This window comes from Schistocerca serialis, chromosome 2 (genome assembly GCF_023864345.2).
Source record: "Schistocerca serialis cubense isolate TAMUIC-IGC-003099 chromosome 2, iqSchSeri2.2, whole genome shotgun sequence".
Taxonomy (NCBI): domain Eukaryota; kingdom Metazoa; phylum Arthropoda; class Insecta; order Orthoptera; family Acrididae; genus Schistocerca; species Schistocerca serialis.
The window spans coordinates 1,093,993,267-1,094,014,550 of NC_064639.1; the positions used below are offsets into that span (position 1 = coordinate 1,093,993,267).

The following is a 21,284-nucleotide window of genomic DNA, read 5'->3' on the forward strand; positions in this document are numbered from 1 at the left end:
GAGGTCTAACCTCAACGGGAAGAAATATCATCCGAGATCATTTCCCTCCGTGGCCACTCCATGGGAGGAACGTATTGCTAAAGAAGGCAGTGGAGATTATTCAACCCCCGGTACCTCGGCTGTATGCGATTTGATACTGAATCTTTTATGTTGACCAAGCCCCAGTTTTTTGTGGAGCATTTAGAGGACAAGTTCGGGGAGGTGGAGGGCTTGTCCAAAATGCACTCTGGGTCAGTTCTCATCAAAACAGCATCCTCTGCCCAGTCACGGAGGTTGCTCGCTTGCGATAAGTTGAGGATGTTTCCGTTAGCATCACGCCCCATAAGAGTTTAAAGACGCTCCAGGGTATTATATTCCACAGGGATTGTCTTCTGCAGTCGGACGATGAATTGTGCGCCAACCTAGAATGACGAGGTGTTCACTTCGTCCGGCACGTTCATCGGGGTCCGAGGGATAGTCAGGTGGCCACCGGTGCCTTCATTTTGGCCTTCAAGGGTGACGTCTTACCCAAAAAGGTCAAGGTGATGGTTTACCACTGTGATGTGTATTTCCAGCATTACGTGTCAAGATTGTGGACGTCCTTCGCATCCCAATATTCCATGTGCCCCGCCTCCCATCTGTGTTAACTGCGGAGAACACCATTCCCCTGCTCGCCGGACTGTAGGATATTCCAGAAAGAAAGGAGGATAATAGAATATAAGACCCTGGACCACATGACCTTTACCGAGGCTAGGTGGAAATAATAACGGCTACATCCTGTGCCAATGCCATCACGTACAGCTGGCTCTCTGCTACGTCAGAATCCATCGGCCCCCTTGATTGTGGGGGCACTTCACTCCCTGTTGCTCCTGCTCCATCTCCTTCAGGAGCAACACCACCCCAACCATCGGGGACATTAGTTCCCACTTCCCAGCCGGAGAAGCGTGAGACTTCTTCGGCTACTCTCGCCAGGAAGGGGTCCCTTGGGGCCCTCCCATCCCAGGCTTTGCCCAGTGCCAAAGCGGACACCCGCAAGTTTCTGAAACAACCACCAGTCGCTGGTCGTAGGGCCTCACGGTCGTCGGCCGTCCCTGAGACTGACCCAGTGAGGCCCTCCCAGCCAGAACCACCAAAGGCACAGCGCGCAAAGTAGTCAAAGAAAAAGGCTCCCAAGAATCCTGACATTGCGGTGGCACCTGTCCCACCACAACCTTCCAACTCTGCATCTGAAGATGAGGTGGAGATTCTGGCGTCCGCTGAGGACCTGGATCTCGCCAGTCCCTCAGACGCGATGGATAGCTGTTGCACAGGTAGTCAATCGGTGGCAGCAGGGGCGCAGGAGGCGTAATCTGCCTCCCCAGTCCCTTCCCGCCTTTCTCAGCCATGGACAATGTCATTCTCCAGTGGAACTGCGGCGGTTTCTTCCACGATCTTGCTGAGCTCCAACAACTTCTCAGCCTTCACCCTTTCTTCTGAATTGCTCTTCAAGAAACTTGGTTTCCGGCAATGCGAACCCCCGCCCTCCGTGGCTATCAGGGTTATTATAAGAACCAGGCAGCTTATGAATGGGTGTCTGGTGGCATCTGCATCTATGTCCTTCATTCTCTTCACCACGAGTCTATCCCTCTACAAACACCTTTAGAGGCTGTCGCTGTTCGGGTGTGGATGCCACAGGCTGTTACTGTCTGCAGTCTCTATCTTCCACCGGCTGAAGATGTTCCGCAGCATGTCCTGGTGGCACTGATAGCCCAATTGCCGCCACCGTCCCTGTTACTGGGCGACTTCAACGCCCATAACTGTCTGTGGGGTGGGTCATTGGCAACAGGTCCAGGCGCCACCAATGAGAACGTATTGGCACAGGTCGACCTCTCCCTTTTAAATGATGGTGCCTTCTCACATTTCAGTGTGGCACGTGGCACGTACTCTGCCACTGACCTTTCGATCTGCAGCCCTATCCTCGTACTATCTGTTCAGTGGAGTGTGCATGATGACCTGTGTGGTAGTGACCACTTTCCGATCTTTCTGTCACTGCCACAGTGTCACTCTTCTGGGCGCCCTTGTAGATGGGCTATGAATAAGGGTGACTGGGACTTGTTCTCCTCCACTGCCACCATTGAGCCTCTTTCTAATGAAGCCATTGATGCGGTGGTTCACTCGGTCACCACCGCCATCATTACTGCCGCAGAATCTGCCATTCCTCGTTCTTCTGGGTCCCCTCGGCAGAGGACTGTGCCTTGGTGGTCACTTGCGATTAAAGATTGCAGGCAGGCGCTCCAGCGTTACAAGTGGCATCCATCTTTAGAAAACCTCATCGCCTTTAAATGGCTCCATGTGCAGGCCCGCCACTTCATTCACCAGCACCAGCAGGAGCGCTGAGAACGGTAAGTCTCCACCATTGGCCTCCAAATCTCTCCATTGCACGTCTGGGCCAAGATTAGACGCCTCTATGGCTATCGGACCCCTGTCAGCATCCCTGCGCTGTCACTGAATGGAACAGTTTGTACTGACCCCGACATCATTGCAAACCGCTTAGCAGACCATTTTGCTCTCAGTTCTGCATCTGTGAATTACCCACTGGCTTTCCGCTCCATTAAAGAGCGGTTGGAACATCGGAGCCTTTCATTTCACACGCGCCATCCTGAATCCTACAATGTCCCATTCACTGAGTGGGAATTCCACAGTACCCTAGCCACTTGCCCTGATACAGCTCCCGGGCCAGATCACATCCACTGTCAGATGCTGAAACACCTCTCAGTGGACTGCCAGCGACACCACCTCGACCTTTACAACCATATCTGGGTCGAGAGTGAGTTTCCGTCGCAATGGTGGGAAAGCATTGTTATCCCCGTTTTGAAGCCTGGCAAGAACCCATTGGAGGTGGACAGCTACTGTCCCATTAGCCTCACCAACATTCTTTGCAGGTTGCTCGAACGCATGGTGAGCCAGAGGTTGAGCTGGGTACTCGAGTCTAGGGACCTTCTGGCTCCGTCTCAGGGTGGTTTCCGTAAAGGCCGCTCTGCCGCTGACAATCTGGTGTGCCTGGAGTCAGCCATCCGTATGGCCTTTGAATGCTGTCAGCACCTCGTCGCTGTCTTTTTCGACATGCGGAAGGCATATGATACGACGTGGCGCCATTACATCCTCCCTACGCTTCATGGTTGGGGTCTTCGGGGTCCACTGCCGATTATCCTCCGAAATTTTCTGTCGCATCGTACCTGCCGCATGCAAGTCGCGGCCTCCCATAGTTCCTCCCGAGTTCAGGAGAATGGGGTACCACAGGGGTCTGTCCTAAGTGTCTGCCTGTTTTTAATTGCAATTAACGGGCTCGCTGCAGAGGTGGGAACGTCTGTCTCAGCTTCCTTGTATGCTGACGTCTTCTGCCTCTACTATAGCTCCATTGGCATTGCAGCTGCTGAACGTCAGCTTTCCAGGCACTATCCGCAAGGCGCAGTCTTGGGCTGTAGTGCATGGCTTCCAGTTTTCGGCTGCCAAGATCTGCGTTATGCATTTCTGCCGGCGACGAACAGTTCACCCTGAGCTGCAGCTTTATCTTGCCGGCAAACTTCTTGCTGTTGTGGAGACACATCAATTTTTGGGTGTAGTTTTTGATCTCCAGTTGACTTGGCTCCCACATATTCGGCAGCTTAAACAGATGTGTTGGTGGCATCTTAATGCTCTGCGATGCTTGAGCCACACCAGCTGGGGCGCCGACCGATCTACCCTCTTACGGCTCTACCAGGCGTAAATTCAGTCCCGTCTGGATTATGGGAGCCTGGCTTATGGTTCAGCATCCCCATCTGCGTTGTGGGTGCTGGACCCAGTCCTTCACAGCGGGATCCGACTTGCCACTGGTGCTTTCCGGACCAGTCCTGTGGACAGCATACTTGTGGAGGCAGGTGTCCCTCCACTGCGGTTACGGCGCCAACGTTTACTGGCCGCTTATGCTACGAATGTGAGACCTTAACTTTTCCTGGTGAATTGAATGTTCAAATAACTTACAGGTTTGCTGCCGGGTGACGTCGTCGAACACCGTCGATATTTCGACAGGAGCACACCCTGCCATTCTCAAGGCACAAATGCAAGGAAGAAGAAATGTGCAAGCAAATTTAATACCTCGGTTCACAGAGGAGAAACAAGGAAGACACCACACACAGAACAAGTGTCAACACAAACAAAGATAACCAACATCAGAAATACCGATAGTTACTATTAATCAACAGGTGAGGTAGCACTAATTCTGTCCCTCTGTTTTTTGATGAGAGACAGAGCCGGATTCCAAGCAGCATTTAAACAAAATCCACCATCTCTGTTAATAAGGTTGCTTGATAGTCTGATTTCAACAGCTTCCTTAATAACACTATCCCAATAGCTTGACGTGCAAGCCAGAATCTCCGTGTTGTTGTATTCCGTAGGATGACCGGTGTCAAGGCAATGTTCTGCAATAGCGGATTTGCTCGGCTGTTGTAAGCGTGTGTGACGCTTATGTTCAATACACCGGTCTTCCACGGTCCTGATTGTCTGACCAATATATGACATGCCACAACTGCACGGAATACGATAGACCCCAGCCTTACGCAAACCAAGATAATCTTTTACGGATGCCAACAGGGCCTTAATCTTAGAAGGTGGTCGAAAAACACATTTCACATCATATTTCCGCAAAATACAGCCAATCCTGTTGGAAATGCTTCTGGCATAAGGCAAAAAGGCCGTAGACTTAGGTGCCACTTCGTTGCTATCGTCACTCACCCATTGCACAGAAGGCTGATGGTGCAATGCACATTTGATCTGCCTCTCATTATAACCATTCTGACGAAAGGTGACTTCGAGATGTGCTAGCTTAGCTGCCAAACTTTCAGGGTCTGAGATAATGTGGGCCCTGCGAACCAAGGTGCGAGGTACTCCTTCACGCTGAGCTGGATGGTGACAGCTATCAACTCGCAGATACAAATCAGTGTGGGTAGGCTTCCTATAAACAGAATGTCCCAACGTACCATCAGTCTTCCTTTTGACCAACACATCAAGGAAGGGAAGGCATCCATTCTTTTCCACCTCCATAGTGAACTGAATATTCGGGTGGATTGAATTCAGATGTTCCAAAAACCGGTTTAAATTCTCACTACCATGAGGCCAAACAACAAAAGTATCGTCTACATATCTGAAAAAACACGCAGGTTTCAAGGTCGCTGACTCCAATGCACGTTCCTCAAAGTCCTCCATAAACAAATTGGCCACAATAGGTAACAACGGGCTTCCCATTGCAACTCCATCACTCTGTTCGTAGTACTGACCATTGAATAAAAAGTAAGTGGAAGTCAGCACATGTCGAAACAAATTTGTTAACTCTACACCAAACTTAACCTCAATTAGCTGCAACGAATCAGAGAGGAACGCGAGTGAAAAGAGAAACCACATCAAAACTGACTAAAATATCAGAGTCATTCAAATGCAATCCCTGCAATCGACATAAGAAATCTGCAGAGTTCTTAATGTTTTGTTCACACCTACCTACTAGTGGGCTCAACAAACTAGCAAGATGTTTAGTTACACGATATGTCGGAGCACCAATGTTAGAAACAATAGGCCTCAACGGGACAGCCTCTTTATGGACCTTAGGGAGGCCATATAATCTAGGTGGTACAGCACAGTAACAAAAGTTTTGTAGATTAGAGTAGATTCGGGTTTTGTTCCATAGACCCAAAAAGAGAAAATTCTTGTGGGTGTAGAACATGTCAGAAAATACAACATAAAAAAAGATGATTTGAATGTAATTCTCATTTCCCTGATATTTTGTCAGGAGACTGTCAAACAGTACCTGGAACAGCTAATATTTACAGAATTAATGCACTGTTAGAATGAAACAAAATTATGCACTACTAATATATTATCATACTCAAAATACCTATCTTGACTGTTGAGTTCAAGTGGTGTCAAATCTGAAAGCTGATCTAACAGTTCCTGTTAAGATATTCATCTATATAGTAGGAGGAGTTGCCTACCAAAAAGTCTTTCAAACTCAGTTTAAACTGTGCTTTATCTGAAATCAAGTTTTTAATAGTTGCTGGCAATTTATTGAAAATGTGTGTTCCTGAATATTGGAACCATTTTTGGACCAAGGTAAGTGATTTTAGGTCATTATGTAGTTGTTCTTATTTCTTGCATTGATACTTGGTGTTGAGCTGTTGGTTGGAAATCAACACACATTATTTACAACAAATATTAGTAAGGAATAAATATACTGAGAACCATTGGTTAGAATACCCAGTTCCTTGAATAGGTTTCTACATGATGTTCTTGATTTTACACAACAAATGAGTCTTATTACAAGCTTTTGCACTCTAAAAACTTATGACTGGTTGATGAGTTACCCCAGAATATGCTCCCATATGACATAATAGAATGAAACCAGGCAAAGTATGCAAGTTTTTTTTCATATTTATATCTCCTACATCTGATATCATTCACATTGCAAACACGTTTAAGCACTTCGGAAGTTCTGTGGTATACCCTTCCCAACTGAATTTGTTATCAAGTTGTAATCCCAGAAATTTAACTGTTGACCTCTTCTGTTTGCATGTCTTCATGTATTACACACACTGTGAAGGAAATCTCTTACAAGTTCTGAGCAGCGTATAGTGGGTCTTTTCAATGTTTATTGACAGTGGATTAGCTTTAAACAATTTATTAATGCCAGTGAAAATTTGATTAGCAGCCATTTCTAAGTCTGTACTTGATTTATCTAAAAACAAAGATGCTGTGACTTACCAAACGAAGCGCTGGCAGGTCGATAGACACACAAACTAACACAAACAAACACACAAAATTCAAGCTTTCGCAACAAACTGTTGCCTCGTCAGGAAAGAGGGAAAGAGGGGGAAAGACGAAAGGATGTGGGTTTTAAGGGAGAGGGTAAGGAGTCATTCCAATCCCGGGAGTGGAAAGACTTGCCTTAGGGGGGAAAAAAGGATAGGTATACACTCGCGCACGCACACACATGTCCATCCACACATATACAGACACAAGCAGACTTATTTAAAGACAAAGAGTTTGGGCAGAGATGTCAGTCGAGGCGGAAGTGCAGAGGCAAAGATGTTGTTGAATGACAGGTGAGGTATGAGTGGCGGCAACTTGAAATTAGCGGAGATTGAGGCCTGGTGGATAACGGGAAGAGAGGATATATTGAAGAGCAAGTTCCCATCTCCGGAGTTCGGATAGGTTGATGTTAGTGGGCAGTATCCAGATAACCCGGACGGTGTAACACTGTGCCAAGATGTGCTGGCCGTGCACCAAGGCATGTTTAGCCACAGGGTGATCCTCATTACCAACAAACACTGTCTGCCTGTGTCCATTCGTGCGAATGGACCGTTTGTTGCTGGTCATTCCCACATAGAATGCGTCACAGTGTAGGCAGGTCAGTTGGTAAATCACGTGGGTGCTATCACACGTGGCTCTGCCTTTGATTGTGTACACCTTCCGGGTTACAGGACTGGAGTAGGTAGTGGTGGGAGGGTGCATGGGACAGGTTTTACACCGGGGGCGGTTACAAGGGTAGGAGCCAGAGGGTAGGGAAGGTGGTTTGGGGATTTCATAGGGATGAACTAACAGGTTACGAAGGTTAGATGGACGGCGGAAAGACACTTTTGGTGGAGTGGGGAGGATTTCATGAAGGATGGATCTCATTTCAGGGCAGGATTTGAGGAAGTCTTATCCCTGCTGGAGTGCCCCATTCAGAGTCTGGTCCAGTCCCGGAAAGTATCCTGTCACAAGTGGGGCACTTTTGTGGTTCTTCTGTGGGAGGTTCTGGGTTTGAGGGGATGAGAAAGTGGCTCTGGTTATTTGCCTCTGTACCAGGTTGGGAGGGTAGTTGCGGGATGCGAAAGCTGTTGTCAGGTTGTTGGTGTAATGGTTCAGGGATTCCGGACTGGAGCAGATTCGTTTGCCACGAAGACCTAGGCTGTACGGAAGGGACCGTTTGATGTGGAATGGGTGGCAGCTGTCATAATGGAGGTACTGTTGCTTGTTGGTGGGTTTGATGTGGACGGACGTGTGAAGCTGGCCATTGGACAGATGGAGGTCAACGTCAAGGAAAGTGGCGTGGGATTTGGAGTAGGACCAGGTGAATCTGATGGAACCAAAGGAGTTGAGGTTGGAGAGGAAATTCTGGAGTTCTTCTTCACTGAGAGTCCAGATCATGAAGATTTCATCAATAAATCTGTACCAAACTTTGGGTTGGCAGACCTGGGCAACCAAGAAGGCTTCCTCTAAGCGACCCATGAATAGGTTGGCGTACGAGGGGGCCATCCTGGTACCCATGGCTGTTCTCTTTAATTGTTGGTATGTCTGGCCTGTGGAGAAGTTGTGGGTGAGGATGAAGCTGGCTAAGGTAATGAGGAAAGAGGTTTTAGGTAGGGTGGCAGGTGATCGGCGTGAAAGGAAGTGCTCCGTCGCAGCAAGGCCCTGGACGTGCGGAATATTTGTGTATAAGGAAATGGCATCGATGGTTACAAGGATGGTTTCCGGGGGTAACAGATTGGGTAAGGATTCCAGGCATTCGAGAAAGTGGTTGGTGTCTTTGATGAAGGATGGGAGACTGCATGTAATGGGTTGAAGGTGTTGATCTACGTAGGCAGAGATACGTTCTGTGGGGGCTTGGTAACCAGCTACAATGGGGCGGCCGGGATGATTGGGTTTGTGAATTGTAGGTAGAAGGTAGAAGGTAGGGGTGCGGGGTGTCGGTGGTGTCAGGAGGTTGATGGAGTCAGGTGAAAGGTTTTGCAGGGGGCCTAAGGTTCTGAGGATTTCTTGAAGCTCCGCCTGGACATCAGGAATGGGATTACCTTGGCAAACTTTGTATGTGGTGTTGTCTGAAAGCTGACGCAGTCCCTCGGCCTCATACTCCCTACGATCAAGTACTACGGTCGTGAAACCCTTGTCCGCCGGAAGGATGACGATGTATTGGTCAGCCTTCAGATCACGGATAGCCTGGGCTTCAGCAGTGGTGATGTTGGGAGTAGGATTAAGGTATTTTAAGAAGGATTGAGAGGCAAGGCTGGAAGTCAGAAATTCCTGGAAGGTTTGGAGAGGGTGATTTTGAGGAAGAGGAGGTGGGTCCCGCTGTGATGGAGGACGGATCTGTTCCAGGCAGGGTTCAATTTGGATAGTGTCTTGGGGAGTTGGATCATTAGGAGTAGGATTAGGATCATTTTTCTTCGTGGCAAAGTGATATTTCCAGCAGAGAGTACGATTGTAGGACAGTAAATCTTTGACGAGGGCTGTTTGGTTGAATCTGGGAGTGGGGCTGAAGGTGAGGCCTTTGGATAGGACAGAGGTTTCGGACTGGGAGAGAGGTTTGGAGGAAAGGTTAACTACTGAATTAGGGTGTTGTGGTTCCAGATTGTGTTGATTGGAATTTTGAGGTTTTGGAGGGAGTGGAGCTGGAAGTGGGAGATTGAGTAGATGGGAGAGACTGGGTTTGTGTGCAATGAGAGGAGGTTGAGGTTTGCTGGAAAGGTTGTGAAGGGTGAGTGAGTTGCCTTTCCGGAGGTGGGAAACCAGGAGATTGGAAAGTTTTTTGAGGTGGAGGGTGGCATGCTGTTCTAATTTGCGGTTGGCCTGTAGGAGGATGCTCTGAACAGCCGGTGTGGATGTGGGAGAGGAAAGATTGAGGACTTTTATTAAGGATAGGAGTTGACGGGTGTGTTCATTGGCTGAGTTGATGTGTAGGTGAAGGATTAGGTGGGTGAGGGCAATGGATTGTTCAGTTTGGAACTGGTATAGGGACTGATGGAAAGAAGGGTTGCAGCCAGAGATGGGAACTTTAAGTGTGTGGCCTTTGGGGGTAATGCCAAATGTCAGACAAGCCTGAGAAAATAGAATATGGGAGCATAATTTGGCTAGGGCGAAGGCGTGTTTGCAGAGGGAATGTAAATAAAACTTAATGGGGTCGTTGTGGGGGTGTTGTGAGGTTGACGTGGTATTAGAAGGTGGAAAGTGTAACATGAGACTGGTATGAAAATGAAAATAGAAATATATGGGGATAGATAAAGGTGAACTGGAAAGTAACTGGAGATCTGGTGTGAAAAAAGTGCGAAAAAGTGTTGGTTACAGCTGGGCTATGTTGGACTTTGGTTGGTAGACAACGATGTGCACAAAGGTTAGGTGGTTGTGTTGCCGCCAAAACACGTTAAAGGACGGAGAAATTCGGGAAAATTTCGAAAAAACTGCATGTAAATGTATTAAAAGGAGTGGTTTTGTGGTGGCCGATTATGAAAGTGAAGCTAACAATTGTCTGACGAAGAAATAATGACGTTAAAACCTGTGGGAAGCGGCTAAAAATTATCAGTGATGTGGGAAAAACGGAAATGGAAATAAAGCGAAGGTTATTAGAACTAGCCGAAATGGTTGTTTAATAGGTGTAGGGAACTGTTTGTGAACTAGAAACGGTGGATTTTATAGCAGCGGTAGTTGGTTATGGTATGGAAGTGGGTTACGTATTATTGAGTATATATAGGCGGGATAAAATAGTATAGTGGATTACGGTAAAAAGGAGAAGGTGAATACAAAGTGAAACTACTGGCAAAAACAGAAAGAGAAAATAAGACAACAGAAAAGATTTCGAAATGCAACAGTGACAATAACAAACGTAATTGTTGGGTTCAAATTAATGATATGAATATAATAGAGGGAAACATTCCACGTGGGAAAAATATATCTAAAAACAAAGATGCTGTGACTTACCAAACGAAGCGCTGGCAGGTCGATAGACACACAAACTAACACAAACAAACACACAAAATTCAAGCTTTCGCAACAAACTTTTGCCTCATCAGGAAAGAGGGAAGGAGAGGGAAAGACGAAAGGATGTGGGTTTTAAGGGAGAGGGTAAGGAGTCATTCCAATCCCGGGAGCGGAAAGACCTACCTTAGGGGGAAAAAAGGACAGGTATACACTCGCGCACACACACACACACACATATCCATCCACACATATACAGACACAAGCAGACATATTTAGAGACAAAGAGTTTGGGCGGAGATGTCAGTCGAGGCGGAAGTGCAGAGGCAAAGATGTTGTTGAATGACAGGTGAGGTATGAGTGGCGGCAACTTGAAATTAGCGGAGATTGAGGCCTGGTGGGTAACGGGAAGAGAGGATATATTGAAGAGCAAGTTCCCATCTCTGGAGTTCGGATAGGTTGGTGTTAGTGGGAAGTATCCAGATAACCCGGACGGTGTAATACTGTGCCAAGATGTGCTGGCCGTGCACCAAGGCATGTTTAGCCACAGGGTGATCCTCATTACCAACAAACACTGTCTGCCTGTGTCCATTCATGCGAATGGACAGTTTGTTGCTGGTCATTCCCACATAGAATGCGTCACAGTGTAGGCAGGTCAGTTGGTAAATCACGTGGGTGCATTCACACGTGGCTCTGCCTTTGATTGTGTACACCTTCCGGGTTACAGGACTGGAGTAGGTGGTGGTGGGAGGGTGCATGGGACAGGTTTTACACCGGGGGCGGTTACAAGGGTAGGAGCCAGAGGGTAGGGAAGGTGGTTTGGGGATTTCATAGCACTTGATTTGCTATTTATTACAATGTTTGTATCATCTGCAAACAAAACAAACTTAGCATCTGGCAGTGTAACAGACTAGAGGTCACTAATGCACATAAGAAAAAGCAACGGACCCTAGGTGGAATCTTGAGAAACACCGCATGTAATTAATTCCCAGTAAGATGAAGTCTGATTGCTTACTCCAGGTATTTTGCAATGACACAGTTTGTTAACTAATTAATGAAGTACATTCTCACTGTACATGTAAATAACCTTCCGTATATCAGAACCCTTAAGGAACCCAGACTGTGGCTTGGACAATATATTATTTTTGGTCAGGTGCTTAAGAAGATGCTTGAACACAACCTTTTCAGATGTTATTGAGAAAGCCGGCAAAAGTGAAACTGGTTGATAGTTTGACTGCATCTCTTTATTCCCCTTCCTGTAAAGTGGCTTAACTCCAGCACATTTTAGCCAGTCAGGAAATGTTTCACTGATCAGAAATTGATTACACAGATAACTTTAGACAGAACATGAAGACACTTTGATTAACTTCATTGATATGTTATCATAACCACTAGAAAAGAATTTTAAGGATTTTTGGGAGAAGTGTGTGTCATTTCCATTTTACTGAAGTGTGTGTGTGTGTGTGTGTGTGTGTGTGTGTGTGTGGCAGGCTTTTTTTATCAGTTGCTTTCAAATAGTTGCAGTGCATTAATGAAATGAAAATGGTTATCATTTGTATTTTGCTTGTGGTATACAGGTATACTGGTTTTAGAGATATAATTGCAGTTTCTCATTATATGGTGATGTGATCTCAGGACACTGTTACTTTCTTTTACAGATGTATTTCCTTTAGTGAAAATGGAGAGTGCCTGTTTGCTGGTTCTCAAGAGTCACTCAGAGTTTATGGTTGGGAGCCAACACAAATATTTGATACTGTTCCTATTCCTTGGGGGAAAATCCAGGATATAGCATTAGCCCAGAACCAGTTGATTGGTGCATCAATTAAAATGACAAACGTCATTCTACATATTGTAGACCTCAGTAAGGTGCAACCATTTGGAGGTGAGCCCACTGCATTCCACTCTCCATTTGTGCATGGCCAAACTGTGAGAAAGAGCTTTAGCAGAGACCGACCATTCAATGTAGCAAAAGCAAGGTGAGTGTACAAATTTTGTTGTTTTCAATACGTCATTGATTGCATGCCATTAGGTACATTCCTGTTGATGGGGTGGTAGTTTAAATTTGCTGCAGTTATAGAAAGTATTTGTAGTGGTTTGTTTTATACTCTGTGTACATTAGGGGTACAGTTTCAGTTACATGACAGCAATTATATGGGCCATAAAACACACATACATACACTTTTATATCCACAAAGCTACTTTTGTCTCCCAGCACTGCAGCTCAAGTAAATGGAGGTTGTAGAAAACAATAAGAGTTAATGAAAGGTATATACTAGTGAAGTAGGTTAGAGTTAAGATATAAGATGTGGAGTGTGCATCTGGTGCAAGGGCAGGTTGGCAGAATGTGGTGCGAACGAGAGAAGGATCAGAGGCAGATGGAGGACAGGGGCTGATAGAGATTAGGGGTGGAGCATTTGCAAGAATGGAGAATATTTTACTGGAAGTGGGAGGGGGGGGGGGCAGGAAATCCGGCTGCGTTGGGCTCTGAAGCTTCCATTGTATTTAGTAGGTTCAAGCCTGTCAATTGCATTTCCTTCATAGTCAGCTGCATGGGCACCTGTGTGCCCCAGTATTCATTCATGGACTGCTTAGAAAAGGTGCTATATTGTTGTGTATCCAATGCAAAATTTAACACACATACCATACAATTTGAATTTGCCACCTTACTACACTTGTATAATCATTTGTTTTTTATTTGTTACATATTTGTTCATTCAGTGACTGAAATAAGGAAGTACAACAAGGTTATTTGTAAATTTACATCTCAGCCTTTGGTTTATCAGCTGCTTTTCATGGCAGTATGGTTAGTGAGTGATTTAAAGACTGTTTTGGTAAAAAAGATTTTTCCGGCAATTCATTAAAAGATTTTTGCATCACTGCTTTACACTTCTACCACAGTTAACTTTGTAAAGAAAATCTCTGATTGTACTTCTGGAAGTCCCGCATCCCTCTCAGAGAGTAATGTCTCTGAAGAATTCTATTAGCTTCACTTGCACTCCTTAATATTACCAAATTGTGAGTTTCTTACAGAGCGCAACCTGTATTATGTGGGTTAGAGTTCAGTGCACCTCGGGTTCCATTTGCTGGGAGCTAGTCATTTGACAATCATTCAGCTACCATAACCTATATATGCATGCTTCAGCAATCACTGGTGGGCACAGTGAGGAAAAGGTGCCCAGAAAAAGTTTAAATCTCACTACTGCCATTGTGTTGGAGGTTTTCTTCAGACTCATTCTCTGTGGACACACTGAACAGCACAGGAAAAATATGAAACTGTTAACAAGGTCAGGACAGACTATTTCCTTCCTTCATGTAAAGATTCTCTAGTTATCAGTCTGGAATGAGGCACAAGGGGTAGTCATAAAGTTGCAATTATCATTAAAAAAAAACCTTAAGTAATGTAATGAATTTCTTGTTTCTCTCCAGTTATGTGCCGCCTGCAGTCTTGGTAAACACTGCAGTCCCTGCACCACATTACCATAGATTGTTGCAAGAGTTGCCGAAACAAATGGCGCATCCCATTGATGAAGTGGAGTCTTTGCAGTAATTTGTTTTAGGCAGCAGCAGTAATATTGCATTGGTATCAGCCCAAACCAGATGGAAGGCTGAAGAATTCATCTGGATTATCTTGACACAGCTGCAATATTTTTGATGCTGCTGAATTACTACACGATATTGCACTTTATGAATGGGATGTGCTATTTTGTTTTAGCTTCTCTACTGGTGTGACATTTGGATTTCATTGTGTATCAAAACTGCACACGTCTACAAACAAACAAACACACAACTAATTCTGACTACCTTTTGGAATCGTTTGTGGGAGAAAAGACAGCTATGGCCACTGTTAAGGCTAACAGCAGCATGGGGTTTTGGTATATTTCTCACAAATTAAGAATAGGTGGAGGGAGCTGAAAAGTGTGACACAGTGGGCAGTTAGGCTTTTTTTTTCCTCTGATTATTCTTGAGTGACATACAGTAAAGTAGTGAAAAGTAAAGGGAATTTTTTATAATGTGTATTGCCACTTTGTTCCATTGCTTTCCTTGATTTGCACTATATGTACAGTTATACCTTGTGCTGGTCTGGTGTGTTATGTCATGTTAATAATATGTAATAATGGATAACTACATGTAAACAAATTGCTTTTCAGATTGGATGTGAAAACAATTGAAGAATCAGACAGGTCTGGCACGGATCCAGAGGAGGACGCAACTTCTTTGGCAGACATAAAGAATGTGGCAGATTATGAAAATATTTTCCAACCAAATCGAACTCGTAAGATTTATTTTCTGTTTCTTTATTCACTCTAAGTTCTGTAGCCAGTTTTAACATATGTCATATAAAGTAAGTCATGACAGTTCACTGAAGTTGATGTTTGGCTTCAAGAAATAGTTAAATACTATATAATTAACATGAGGAAGCATGTCTTCAAAAAATAGAAAGCAAGATAAGTGTAAAGGACAGATGTAAGTCTTATTTTGCTATATCAGGATTGTGTCAAAAGGAAAATCTTGACAAAGGACGAATGACATGACACAATGTGACATTTCATTAAAGCTGGATTTTATACGTAGTAAAAAATGGTTCAAATGGCTCTGAGCACTATGGGACTCAACATCTATGGTCATCAGTCCCCTAGAACTCAGAACTACTTAAACCTAACTAACCTAAGGACAGCACACAACACCCAGCCATCACGAGGCAGAGAAAATCCCTGACCCCGCCGGGAATCGAACCCGGGAACCCGGGCGTGGGAAGCGAGAACGCTACCGCACGACCACGAGATGCGGGCACGTAGTAAAACACCCAAGGTACCCTCAATACTTTTTCGAGTACTTTGTGGCAGTGTGAAGCCCCAAGCCATTGCAGTACTTCTTCCATTCCTGTGCTGCAATCTTCTCAGGCTGTATCTTTTCTCAGACTTAGTGTCTAGGACAGATTACCTACTGACAATGTAGCTTGCTTGTAGGACATCGATTATGACTTTTCCCACTTTGTTTTACAACATTTATTTCGGTTAGCTCATTTTCGATCCCCAGATTTGGGACAGTGGTCATCAGGCCAGGTGGCCAGCTCTATAGCTGGTTGGCAGGCATGGGGGGGCCCTCATTCAGAGTAGATGGCATCATGGTGGAATCAGGTACAATGAAGAGGCCAAAGTTATAAGTTGATGGGTGTGAGGCTTCAGTAATCTCTTCAGACATATCTGAATTCTTTATTGCAGACCATTATGAAGCTAAGAACTTTCCCTCTTTGACCACACCATGGGAGGAAAGCAAAATCAAGCCTACTGTATAAACTTGCTTCCTTCAGTTCTTTGTTTGCACCCAGATGGATCTGGGGGTAATTTATATCTACTAAGCCACAGTTCTTTGTGGAGAATATTGAAAATTAATTTGGAGTAATCCCTTCTCTCAGTAAATTAAAACAGTCCTGAGAGTTACATTCTTGTAAAAATCCCCATAAGAGCCTGAAAACATACAAGGTTTAATTTTACACTGGGACTGTATGCTGCAAACAGATGACGAATTTCACGAGCACTTGGGGAAGCAAGATGTTCGTTTTGTATGTTGTGTACCTCGAGCCTGCCGGACAACCACCTTGACACCAGAGCTTTAATCCTCACTTTTGAGTGGGGTATGCTTCTGGAGAAGTTAAAGGTCATAGTTTACCATTGTGAAGTGAACATACATTTCACACCCCCAAAGCAGTGCTCTAAATGCCAACAGTTCAGGGAAATGTCTTCCTGGTATACTAACAACCAGATTTGTGGAGACTTTAGTGGGCGACTTCATGAAAGGTCACCAAATGAGCTACTACCTTTCTGTATCAGTTTTGGAAATGAACAGCCTTCCCAATCCCCAGAATGTGCTAACCTAATTAAGGAATGCAAAATCCATGATTTTAAGGTATCTGATTCCTTCTCATATTTTGAAGTTCAGAAGAAGTGATATTGCTTGTATCCTACCACAGTGGTAATGACTTTTGCTACTTCTGTTGCCCGGTCATTGACAGCATCTTGAATATTTACTTCCTCAATTTGCTCAGTGTCTGTCTCTACTGTCTTGTGATTCCTACATCATCATCTTTTTTTTTTTGGAGGGGGGGGGGGGGCAGCTCAACTCCCTGCTCTCAACCTGAGAGCTTCCTCCTCCTCCAGTATCTAATGATGACAGGATTTTGTATAGGGAATCTTCTCCCCAGAAATTAACAGCCCAGTGGCCCGACACCAGCCAGTGGCTGCAAAAGCCACAACTCTGGGTCCAAGGGCTGCCTGCTCCCTTCAGTTCATAGCCCCACAGTGTACTCCTGACCCTCGAAAGTACGATAAAGTGGAAAAGGAGAAACCTCAGGAGAAGGATCCTCTGGTGACCCTGGATGCACCAAGTCCTCCAACACCACTGAGGCACCAAAAACACCATTGCACACTGAACATATGTTCATCAATGTTGGTTCCCCCTCCCGCCCAGCCCTGGTGACAGACATTGATCCTGGGGTGTGATCCATCATCTTGGCCCTTTCGTGCTTGACCAGGACACCCATAACATGATTCAGTGGAAATGCAATGGATATTACTGTCACCTGCCAGAGCAACAACTACTGATGTCCTGTTCTGTGATCTTTGTTGCTATCCAAGAAATGCATTTCATTGGTAACCATTGTGCAACTCTTTGTGCATTTTGTTTTAACTGTACTGTATCTGGTGAGTTCCATATGTTGGTGTATACAGATGTCATCAGTGAGTGAATTTCCAACTGTACCCCTGGGCAAGGCACTTACTTTTGAAATGGTCATTATAATATGATGCCCCTTTTCTCGTACTTTGGGATTTCAGTGGGTAGTGGAAGACACTTTGTCTGACAGGGGCCTTTTTATTGAGCAGCTTCTTTCCAATTTTGATCTCTCTCTCCTCAATGATGGCTCTCCCACCCACTGTAGTACTATGCATGGCACCTATTCAGTTGTTGGCCTTACAGTGTCTTCCCCCTCCCCTCCTCAAAAAAAAATCTCGTTGCTTCACTAAAATGGTTGCTACACAGTGATCTTTGTGACAGTGACCACTTTCCAGTGATGCTGTCACTTTCTAGTTACCACTCAATGGACCAGTTGCCTTGCTGGACTCTCCATAGAGAAAACTGACAGTTGTATACCCTTGCTGTCAACTTCTTCTTGTGTCTGTCAGCGTACATAGATGGGGTTGTGGGTGATGCCTTAGACATGATCACCCTTGCCACTGGAACTGCTATCCCCTTTCTATATGCCTCCTCTACTGGCAGATGGTACCATGGTGGATGAAAAACATTGCAACACCTATTAAGGACATCCCATTTCCTGTGGTGTTTCAAATGGTGTCCTTCACAAATTGCCCTCCTTACTTTTTATTAAGTGGCTCAGCACAAAATCTCACTAGCCAATTAAAGGCAGTTAGAAGGAATGGTGGAAGCATTACATCACCTCCTTGGGGACGTATACCTCGTTGTCCCAAGTCTCGACCAAACTCCTTAGTCTACTGGGCTGCCAAAGACAACAGCTGTCCTGGGTCTCCTCCTCCACAGTTGCATTTCTACCAGTGAGTGAGTTCTTGCCAATCACTTCGTGACCCGTGTTGCTACAGTGTCAAGTGTTCTCTTGTCACCAAGCTATCTTTTTGGAAACCATTCATTTTTACTCATTCACTGTTCCTTTTTTATCTAATGGTATGCTACATGGATTTTAGATAAATTTCCCCCAAAAATATCAAGTACACACAAGTGTTACTTTTGCAGGATAAAGTCATTGATTACCTGAAGTAGACAGGTTTTTTACTTCAATCTCTGTACCTGAGTGTGTTCTTAGAATGGATCATATTAGTCAGGTGATGCAATTGAACAGTGACTGCAAGCCAGGCCAAGAGAACCCAGGGCAAGCTGAATGGAATTAAGAATTTGGAACCTGTTAACAACCCATCATGGACCATCCCAACCATCATTAACTTTCGAGGGAAGTGCAGTGTCCCAGTGTTTTGGTTATCAGTTCATCTACTGAAAATTTACATGTTTTTGTGTGGGCATTACTAGCATGAAATAGCTGAAAGTAAACTATCATCTGTCAAACCAACATTAATAGGTTTCTTTCACAATTTGTGGGTGTGGAAATTAACTTTGCTTCAGCATGTGTGGGAAGTGAAGAATTATTTGGAAAATTAATAGCTTCTGACACACCAGTTGAGAAACAGCATGCTAAAATTAGAGGGTTTGTATCAACAATGGCGGCAACTACATAACTATGCTGGGAGATCATCAAAACTTCTTTTTTACCAAAAATTTGACGACGTAGCTCATATCATTGCTTTAAAGATCTTTACGATCAAAAAAGATAAACAGTTTTTGGTCAGTCAGCAGTTGAAAGGCACCCCAAGATACATGCATGGAATCATTCATCATTTATATGTGAAAGAGAACTTCTGAGCAAGCACAAGCAGCCTGCCATTAACAGATGAGAGTGAAATGAAAATGACAATCAAAAATTTGTTGATTATGTATTAATATACTTAAAAGATAAATTTTACACATGAATATATTTGAAAATAAATGAAAAGTAAAATCCAATGTTCAATGCTGATAATTTTACGTTTTGGTAAGTTTGGAAAAGATCTCTTTGTTATAACGTCAAGTGGAACACATATATTCAGAACGACACAACACATATAAGTCACAGAGTAAGTTGACAAGCAAGACATGTGCACACGTTAACATTCGAATGAGCACCGAGTCCCAGTCTAGCAGCCGCTGCTCGGCTGGCCGCTTAGGTGGCACAGCTGCTGCATGGCTGGCAGACAGCACCACACATAGAGGACGCGCGTAATTGCATGGCGGCGCTTTGAATCATCGGCGAGTCACAACACTTTTCCGCCCTTTGAAATTGTTGCACTGGTCCTGATGGGGGTGTCCTGGAGATGGCTAACGTCCATAGGCGTTGTTTGACTCGCCGTAAAGTCTCAAGGAGGAGGCTTCCCGTACGGACGGAAGTGTCCCCGATTATAATGGGTCGAGATGACAGGAGACGTAGGGGTCGAATCTGCTGGGGCCCCATGCGCCAATCTGCCCGTTGCGGCAAGTCCAGTTGATATAACAGGAGACATGGGCGATGTGTCTGCGTCCGTTGGAGGAGGAGGCGAGTAGATTGGCTCTGACAGAGGATGGTCATCCGTTTCCTGCATGGGCACGTCTCCTGGTGGCATCCATTCTTGTACTGGCATCGCGATGACGGTGAGAGGGCTGCGTTGTGAGTATTGAGAGATGCCAAGATCCCGAGCGTCAGGTATAGCCGAAGGTGGTGTAGCGGCATTCGGAACAGGCGTTGCCGGCACACGAGGCCGAAGCTGGTCCGAATGATGCACTGCAACACCTGTGTCCGTCTGGATTTCATACAGGCGTCAGCCCCGGTGTCGTAAGATACGGCCCGGGCTCCATTTTGGCTGCCTGCCATATCGCCATACCCAGAAGAGGTCGTCAGCGGTGAAGCGGCCAAGTGAAGGCACCCGCGACCGTGAGGTGGGAGGCTGCAGAAGATGAAGTAGCGTGTGGGGCTGTCGGCCATGTAAGAGCTCAGCCGGGCTGTGGTCGCCCATGGGGGTGAAACGGTAAGACGCCAGGAACTGGAGAAGCGCCTCATCAGCAGCAGAAGAAGTCAGAAGTTTCCGCATCTGAGCCTTAAATGTGCGGACCAGTCGTTCAGCCTCACCGTTTGATTGTGGATGGAACGGCGGGGCCGTGACATGCATAACGCCGTGACGAGCACAAAAATCCGCAAATTCGGAAGAGGCAAATTGCAGACTATTATCAGTAACAAGAGTAGAGGGGAGGCCTTCCAAAGAAAAACTGCGGGCAAGAGCACTTGTGGTTACTGCGGTGGTAGGCGACGTGCAACGGACAATGAAAGAAAAGTTAGAGTAGGCGTCAATTACAAGGAGCCAATAAGTACCTAAAAAGGGTCCCGCAAAGTCAGCATGAATGCGCTCCCAGGGCTTCTCAGGCGAAGGCCACGGTGACAAAGATGACTTCGGGGCAGCGGCCTGTGACGCACAAGGGCCGCAGGCGGCGACCATGTGTGCTATTTCAGAGTCGATGCCGGGCCAGTACACATGACGGCGCGCCAGAGATTTTGTGCGAGACACACCCCAGTGCCCTTGGTGAAGGAGGCGCAAGACTGAAGCACGCAAAGATGCAGGTACCACAACACGCGGTGAAGCATTGTCAGTGGAAAGGAGGATAACACCATCCCTAGCCGTGAGGCGGTAGCGCAAAGCGTAGTAGTTCTGCAATGGATCAGAAGTCTTAGCAGACGGGCGATCTGGCCAACCCTTCTGAATACAGCGTAAAACCCGGGAGAGGGTAGGGTCAGAACCCGTAGCAGCCGCAAGCCTGTCCCCAGTGATGGGGAACCCGCCGCTGCTCGGCAACATCCAGGTGGAAACACAAAAGTTTGTCCCTATCGAATGCCAGATCAGGACCCATGGGAAGGCGAGACAGACCATCAGCATTTGCATGTTGAGCCGTTGGACGGAAATGAATCTCATAATTGAAACGAGACA

At 45.7% G+C, this 21,284-nt stretch overlaps 1 protein-coding gene across 2 annotated transcripts in view; it reads left to right on the forward strand.

Moving 5' to 3' along the window:
* Nucleotides 1-21,284, forward strand: part of LOC126458554 (katanin p80 WD40 repeat-containing subunit B1) — a 147,068-nt gene that overhangs the window by 18,936 nt on the left and 106,848 nt on the right. For both annotated transcript variants that reach the window (XM_050095675.1, XM_050095676.1), the window contains exons 6-7: nucleotides 12,372-12,689; nucleotides 14,862-14,986. In XM_050095675.1, the coding sequence (XP_049951632.1) occupies nucleotides 12,372-12,689; nucleotides 14,862-14,986 (443 nt within the window). The remainder of the gene's footprint in view (nucleotides 1-12,371; nucleotides 12,690-14,861; nucleotides 14,987-21,284) is intronic.